Source organism: Euleptes europaea, chromosome 8 (assembly GCF_029931775.1).
Source record: "Euleptes europaea isolate rEulEur1 chromosome 8, rEulEur1.hap1, whole genome shotgun sequence".
NCBI lineage: Eukaryota > Metazoa > Chordata > Lepidosauria > Squamata > Sphaerodactylidae > Euleptes > Euleptes europaea.
Window position 1 is genome coordinate 746,139 of NC_079319.1, and position 8,243 is coordinate 754,381.

An 8,243-nucleotide genomic window follows, 5' to 3' on the forward strand; every position below is an offset into this window, starting at 1 on the left:
AGGCCGGCTCTGTCTTCAGCCCTGCACGCACTCCAAGGGCTGTGGCACCAACCTACTCTGCCTCTCCAATGGATTCCACCTGGTCTGTTCCCACCACTGTGCGATTGTCACAGGCCGACTCTGTCTTCAGCCCTGCAAGTGCTGCTATGGGGCAGACATTCAGTGCTGGCCCACTGGATTCACCACCTAACTGGTCTGTTCCTGGACATCAAGCAGCATTAGCTGGCACTACCTTCAGTGCTACAAGTCCTCAGTTTTTCACTGACTCCCAGTCCTGGAGCATTGACACTGGTTCCATTTCAGAGCCCTCTTCACTGGGTTCCTCTCCAATGGCTATGGGGCAGACGTACTCTGCTGGCTTCCCACAGGATTCCACCTGGTCTTTTCCAACCACCATACAATTGTCACTGGCCGACTCTGTCTTCAGCCCTGCAAGCACACTTCCAACTACCCACCCTGCACTGATTGACTCCCAGTCCTGGAGCATTGACACTGGTTCCATTTCAGAGCCCTCTTCACTGGGTTCCTCTCCGATGGCTATGGGGCAGACATACTCTGCTGGCTCCCCACAGGATTCCACCTGGTCTTTTCCAACCACTGTACAACTGTCACAAGCTGGCTCTGTCTTCAGCCCTGCAAGTCCATCAAGAGCCATGGGGCAGACGTACTCTTACTCCCCACAAAATCTCACATTCTCTTTCTCTAGCACCCCTTCTCCCCTATTTGCCTCCACCCCTACCTTCTTACACCCACAAACTCCAGCAGGAGTACTGCAAACCCCTTCCCCTTTTGTACTGCAGCCCCCTCCACCAGGTAGGAAGGCCCAGATACCACCTTCTCCAGGTGCCGGCATGGTGCTGGCCCCGGCCCAGGCGACTCCTTTGTCTGCTGGAGCTGCTCCTGCTCTTCCTACCCAGACTCAGGATCTGCAGAGGCTTCCCGACGTGCGGCCAAAGGAAGGGAAAGTCCTGACTAATCAAGAGACTTCCATGAAGACCAGCAGCGATGCGAAATCAAAAGGTGAGAGAGACACCAGGGGTCCACAGGTGGGGGTGGTAGGTGGGTGTTTGATGCACAGAGCAAATTCCCTCTCTTGTCACTGAAATGAACACGGAGCAGAAACCACCGAAAGAGCATTCAGGATTGTCAGTCCCAAGGCCCAGCATCCAAAGATTGCTGGTGTCCTGGGCACAGGGAGCAGATGTGCCAGGACCAGGTGCTGAGCTGAGGGCCTGGACATCCTGCCGCCAGGGACAGGAGGGTTCTAGAAGGCCTGGACCCTGTTTGAGGGACCACCTTTGGCTAAAGAGGCAGGCCAGGATCTGTCACCTCCAGGCTTGGGGAGCCAAGGAGGGCCATCAGCAGGGGAGATGACAACCCCGCGCTAGTGTTCAGCTGCACAGGAAGCCTGCTCACAGGAAGGGAACGTTTTATGGCACCAGACACTGGAGCAGGGATGGCTTGCGGAGCAAGAACCCACAACACTCCTGGTATCCAGAGAGGTGCTGGGCTCCTCCATGACTCCAGGGGTGGGGCTGCTAGCCAGCTCCCAGGAGGTGTGCAGCAGGAGACTGGAAGGAATGCACAGTTTTTGGCTGGAAAGCATGGAGGGTGTGGAGGAGCAAAGCTGTGGGCAGACAGAGAGACATGGGTGTGTCTGGCGGCACTTCCCTAACCCCAACCCTAACTCTATCCCTAACCCCAACTCTAACCCTAACCCCAACCCTTAGTCTATCCCTAACCCCAACCCTAACTCTATCCCTAACTTTAACCCTATGGCAGAACAGCACTGCAGAAACTGTAACCGGACAAATCCCTAGAGACAAGCACTTGCCTCGGAGCTGGTAGGAGAAGCTCCGAGTCAGGAGTTGGGGGCATCTTTCAGAATGCATTGTGACGTTCAGCATCCCCATCTAGTAGGCATCAGGCAACCCACAGAGTTAGATTCCAGCCTGGGATGCTGTGAGACACACCAGGCACCTTCCCGATGAATGCAGAGTGCATAAGCTTTGGAGCCCCCTCCCTCCCTCTGCACCACACTCACAGACAATCCAGTGATGCAGAGCAGGAGAGAATCTTGCTCTCCAGAGCTGCAGGACATGGGGCTTGTTCTCCTCTTGCTTCGTCAACAAATCATGCTGTATCTCTACAGCACAACCCAGTAGAGTCCAAGGCTAAACCCCTCTTCCTCCCCTGTGCAGGCAGTTGGCACAGGCAAGTCTTCCGGCATGCAGACTGGAGTGAGGCCATCCCGCAGGGGTGCTCCCAGCCAGGGTGGGGGCCGCTCTGTGTCTTCTCTGTGCCTGCAGACCTCATGCTCCTTCCTGGCTGCCCATGGAAAATTCCCTGCCCCATTCAGAGGGTTATTAAGGAGCACAAAAACCCAGAATTGGCTGAGCCAAAGTGCACAGGATGAAGCAGTCACGGGATTTCCCTTGCACCGTTTCTCTCACACAAACACAGGCACGCACCCACCCACCCCTGTGCTAGTTGCAAAGCCCAGAGGTGAACAGCAGCTCCCGAAGGCAACATGCCCAAACTGAACGTCCCCACATACCCTTCCCTCCCACGGGTACTTATTGGCAACCCTGTGGAGAGATGCAGCAGCTACTCTCTTTGCCTCTTGTCTCGTTTGACCCTCTCTGCTGCCCATCCCGTGGCAAGCCTGGCTTCTCCCCTTTCCAGGCCGGTTCCCATTGATGGAGGCAGGGGAAGGCACACTGGAACGCCCCCGAGCGAGTGGCGGTGGCATGGCTGGTGGCTCCGTGGCCAGCCGGTTTCTGCTAGTGAACGTGCCATCGTGTCCCCAGGGGAGGCGGGGGGGGGGCTGGAGGGGCCTCATCGACAAGGGGGTGCCGCCAGCAATCTCAGGGTCACTTTCTGCTCCTGGTCGGAGATCCCATGAGTCTGAGTGTTCTGCGCCAGGGGTGGATCACACATCTGCTTTCCAGTTAGTGTGGAAGGGCGCAATGTTGCAAGAGTCTCCCTGGTTTGAGGGAGAGGGCCCATTACACACGCGGTTCCTTTTATCAGAGCACCTTGGGACCGACGTGTACCAAATTCCAGATTTTTATCGGGTGGAAGTATCCAAGCAGTTCCAATAGCCCCACAAGTCCCTCCTAAGTACCTTTATAAATGCAATGCAAGTATTTCAATATGAGGAACAACATAGTTCAGTATTAGGAACACAAAAAATGTGTTTTGGTGGACATGTAAGAACCATCAATCTGATTGTCACACAGCATCTCGCCCCAAGTGCAAGACTGCACAAGAGTGCAGAGTCCAGGGTGTGGCTGGCCAGATGCTCAGCTCCAGTGGCCAAAGTGCGTTGCACAGAGACCGGAGCAGGTGGCCCGTGAGCCACAATACAGGGTGCCTGCATGGTACACACCAGGACCCTGGGCATACAGGCGGAAAAGAGGCTTACTCCCTCCACGCTGCTCCTGTCAGATGGGCTGCCCTGGCCTGGGAATGAAGCCGTAGCCCCAGAAGGGCCCTTCCCACCAATCCCCTTCAGCCCAGTGAAGGCTGGCTGTAGCTCAGCTGCTGCATGTCGGTCCGTGAAGTGACTTGAGAGGAAGGGGGGGAGGCCAAGGGGAGACGTGGCCCTGGAAACTTCGTGTGGCTGCTGTAGGGGAGAGAGGGTTGCCAGCTCCAGGTTGGGAAATACCTGGAGATTTAGGGGTGAAGCCTGGGGGTGGGCAGGGTTTGGGGAGGGGAGGGACCTCTGCAGGGTATAATACTAGAGAGTCTACTCTCCAAAGCAGGCCTTTCCTTCTGGGGAACCCATCTCTGTCGCCTAGAGATCTGTTGTAATAGCGGGAGATCTCCAGCCACCACCTGGAGGTTAGTACTCTAGGGTGAGTCAGCAGTAAGCAAGAGCAGTCTAAGCACTGCAGGGGATAAGGGTAACATTGGGGTGGGGTGGGTAGACCACCTGAGCAAGGGTAGTGCTCACTTGGTACATCCCACCCTCACCCTTCCTTGACTGCAGATGTCCTTGCAGATCCCAAGCAGGAGAACATGGAGCGCATCGTCGGGGAGATTGCCTTCCAGCTGGACCGCAGGATCCTCTCCAGCATCTTTCCTGACCGCGTCCGCCTCTACGGTTTCACTGTCCGCAACATCCCCAAGAAAGTCATGCAGGTGAGGGGAGTTGATGCTCACTGCCCCTTCTTGGGTCCCCTGTGCCATGGCGAGAAGAGACCCTGCAGGGGTCTTTGCCCAAAGAGCCATCCAAGCAACCAGGCTCCCATGGGGGTTGGATGCCTGGGCATCTCTGCCAAGCCAGGTACCCGGGCAATCAAGGCCAGGTTGGCTGGCATTACAATGGAGCCTCACCTGTCTGTGGGGCTCCCAAGGGAGACCCCGTTGTTTGCTTTGCTCTGTTGAGAAAGCTGCCTCTCGTTTAATAACTGTAATGATAATAATGAAAATTATGATAACCCATAATGATAATTATAATGATCAGAAGTAGTAGTACTAGTAGCAGCAGCAGCAGCAGTTTTGGGCATCTAAAGAACCCCAAGGCAATGTGAGGTAGAAAGCATCAGATCACAGCCAACAGACTTCCAGTCTAAAGCAACAGACATACAAGGAGAGAGGAAAAGAGGAAGATGAGACAACTCAACTGAATCAGTTCAGTTGACTCATGAGGAAGAATGTTACTAACAGAGATGCCTTGACATCCACCTCAAAGAACTGGAGGGGCAAAACCGTGTACTGATCTAGAGGCAAATACATGCCAGTATGGTGTCACTTCCAGGGAAAACCCAGACATGATATCGTTCCTCTCTAGCAATCACCAGAAATTCTATGGCTGTCATTTACAGCTTTCTAAAAACATTTTTCTCCTGCTGGCTGTAGGAGCTCTGGCGTAGAGTTGCCAGGTCCTCCTTTGCCACCGGCGGGAGATTTTGGGGGTGGTTTGGGGAGGGGAGGGACTTCAATGCCATAGAGTCCAATTGCCAAAGCGGCCATTTTCTCCAGGGGAACTAATCTCTATCTGCTGGAGATCAGTTGTATTAGCAGGAGATCTCCTGCCACCACCTGGAGGCTGGCCACCCTGCTCTGGTGGGAAAGAGGAGCCAGAGGCAAGAGATCCCCCTGCTGCAGGCAGGAGGAACCTGGGAACGCTGGACATAGATGAGCTGTGTCCCAAGAGATGGTCTAGGGTTGTCTTGCTCTTTCCAGTGGCCAAGCTTGGCTTTGACAGAAATGGGAGGGAAGGCCCCGGCCGGCCCTCTTGTTTGACTGCTCTGGCTTTCCCCAGAAGGGAAGCCATGGTTTTTGGACACAGTGGGCAATGTTTTTCTCTAGTGAAGAGTTTGCAGGTTTTTCTTGGAGACGGAATGATGTCAAACCAGTTTTAGTCTGTAGTCTGAGGGGCCTTAGCAGGGATGTGATGCCTCAGAGACCACCCTCCAAAGCTTCCAGTTCCCCCAGAGCAACAGAGCAATCTGTAGTCTAGAAACAAGCTATATTTCTGGGAGATGTACAGGCCCTGCTTGGAGGTTGGCAAGTAGGGTTGCCAGGTCCCTCTTGACCACCAGTGGGAGGTTTTTTGGGCAGAGCCTGAGGAGGAAAGATTGAAGGAGCTGGGTATATTTAGCCTGAAGAGGAGAAGACTGAGAGGGGATATGAGAACCATCTTCAAGTACTTGAAGGGCTGTCATATGGAGGATGGTGCCGAGTTGTTTTCTGTTGCCCCAGAAGGTCAGACCAGAACCAACAGGTTGAAATTAAATCAAAAGAGGTTCTGTCTAGACATTAGGAAGAATTTTCTAACAGTCAGAGCGGTTTCCCAGTGGAACAGGCTTCCTCAGGAGGCGGTGAGCTCTCCTTCCCTGGAGGTTTTTAAGAAGGGTTAGATGGCCATCTGTCAGCAATGCTGATTCTGTGATCTTAGGCAGATGATGAGAGGGAGAGCATCTTGGCCATCTTCTGGTCACTGGGGGTGTGCAGGGAAGGTAGTTGTGAATTTCCTGCATTGTGCAGGGGGTTGGACTAATGACCCTGGTGGTCCCTTCCAACTCTATGATTCTGTGATTCTATGGAGGGTGGGGTTTGGGGAGGGGAGGGACTTCAATGCCATAGAGTCCAATTGCCAAAGTGGCCATTTTCTCCAGGTGAACTGATCTCTGTTGGCTGGAGATCAGTTGTAATAGCAGGAAATCTCCAGCTAGTACCTGGAGGATGGCAACCCTATTGGCAAGCCTGTAAATCAGGGAATGATGCCTCCAGGGCATCCATGCCAGACTCCTCCACTGATCACCACAGCCCGGGTGAGGGTAGGTGCCGCTGGAATGGTTGGTGGGGGTACTTTGGACCCCTCTTTTCATTCCTCCTCACCCTGATTACCGAGCAAACTCCCACGGTTGTTCTCTTGATAACCCCCCCCCTCCAAGACTGGGCCTCAAACCGAAACCCATTTCGTTTGTCCCTTCTCCCAGTGTCTGATCGGGTCCTGCTTCTCTCTCTGTTCTCTTCAGTGGCTTAATTGTTTCTGGAGGTCTTTGCCCCATGGGCCTCCTCCAGTCTTCTCACAGCTCCCTTTTTCTTTTGCTGTGCCTTGAATTCTTTTCTTCCCGTTACATCTGCACTTTCTTCCTTGAAAAGGCTTTTAACAATCTCTTTTCTCTGTTTTTGTATCTGGATACTAACTCTTTCATTTCAGCCTTTCAGCCTTGATTCTTTCCTCTGTCAGAGTTGGTTTTTTACGTTCTTTCCTTTTTGACCAGGGCCTGGCGCCTGGCACTTGCCAGATGTTACAAAAGCAATAATCAATGCAAGTAAACATGTCCTGTGCCCTGACCTGGATGGCCCTGGCTAGATGGTTCTCGTCAGATCTCAGAAGCTAGACAGGGGTCAGCCCTGGTTAGTACTTAGATGGGAGATCACCAAGGAAGTCCAGGGTTGGTACACAGAGGCAGGCAATGGCCAGCCACTTCGGAATGCCTCTCTCCTTGAAACCCCCACCCCCCACCCCCGGGGTCGCCATAAATTGGCTGCGACTCAAGGCAGTTTCCACCACCAAGCTTGTACTGAAGAATTAGCAGCCAGCCATTTCAATGGAATATCAATATACAAATATGTTTTAATAATTCTAGAATATCATTGTTATAACCAATAGTAAACAAAGTTGTTATGGCTGGAGTTCATGTCTCTGGCTCAAGACACACCTGCCTGCGATATCCACCAGCCTTTTTTTTGAACTGGTCAATGGCCATATGCACTCTTGCCCTGCCCCAGAGGTATGTGTGATTGTGGTCATCTCCTCACCCATGCAGAAGGTTTCAGAAACCCTGATCCAATCCCCAGCACCTCCAGTGAAGCATGGATCTCAGGAATCTGACCTGGGAAAAGGCCCCTCCCTGCCCAAGACCCCCACAAGCACTGTTCTGACAAGACAGACCAAGGGTCTGACTTGACACCCGGCAGCTTCAAACCTCCACATGACGTGTGGCTGGGATGCCTGTCTGTCTGTCTGCCAGCCCAGAACCCTCTCCCAATGTTCTTCCTCTCCTCACAGTGTGGAAGTGATCCCTACTGCCAACTGGACGACAAGCAGGCCTCTACCATCATGGAACGCTACAATGCTGTCATGAATCGCCTGAAACCCTTGGGCTATGACCCAAATGCCCACCCCAGGCTGACAGAGCAGGTGGTGAACAGTTTTGGCATTCTCCGGGAGCGGCCAGAGATGTCGGGTGCTGAAGCAGCCGCCTACAACGACATACAGAGCCTGCAGAATGTGATCAAGGAGACGGCTCCCCCAGATATGTGCAACGACTGCATGCTGCTACTCAACTGCCTTTCTCAGCTGTCGCAGGACGACGGGAAGCCCTTGTTCATCTGGTGACCAACCCTCTTCCCTGCTGTGTTAACCCCACTGCAAGCACAATAAACCATCTGAAAAGGCCTGGCCAGCGTGTCTTTATGCCAAGTAGCCCGCAGCTAGTCTCTCCTGCCTCCCTGCTGTGTCTTCGTTACTGGGGGAAGGGCTGTCCTGAAGGGGTCTCCTGGGTGGAGGCCTTCAAAATCCCCTGCAAAATGGGAAACATTATGCCCAGCGTGGCAGCCGACTCCCTGCTGCAGGAACATTCTGAATACTGGTGACCTGACAAACAGGATGTGCAGAAAATTTTCAGTAGTAGGAAAGATTTAGAAAGAGAGGAAAGAGGCCGAGGGCCTCTGAACACTTAAGAGCGTTTTTTTGCCCTGAATAGAATGACACCACCCCG

The 8,243-nt window shown here is 53.4% G+C and overlaps 1 protein-coding gene across 1 annotated transcript; it reads left to right on the forward strand.

The window, feature by feature from the left end:
• Positions 1-851: 851 nt before the first annotated feature.
• SPATC1 (spermatogenesis and centriole associated 1) lies at positions 852-7,861 on the forward strand. Its single transcript, XM_056854581.1, has 3 exons — positions 852-1,020; positions 4,007-4,146; positions 7,532-7,861. Exons 1-3 carry the CDS (start codon positions 852-854, stop codon positions 7,859-7,861), a joined length of 639 nt encoding a protein of 212 aa, XP_056710559.1.
• Positions 7,862-8,243: the final 382 nt, after the last annotated feature.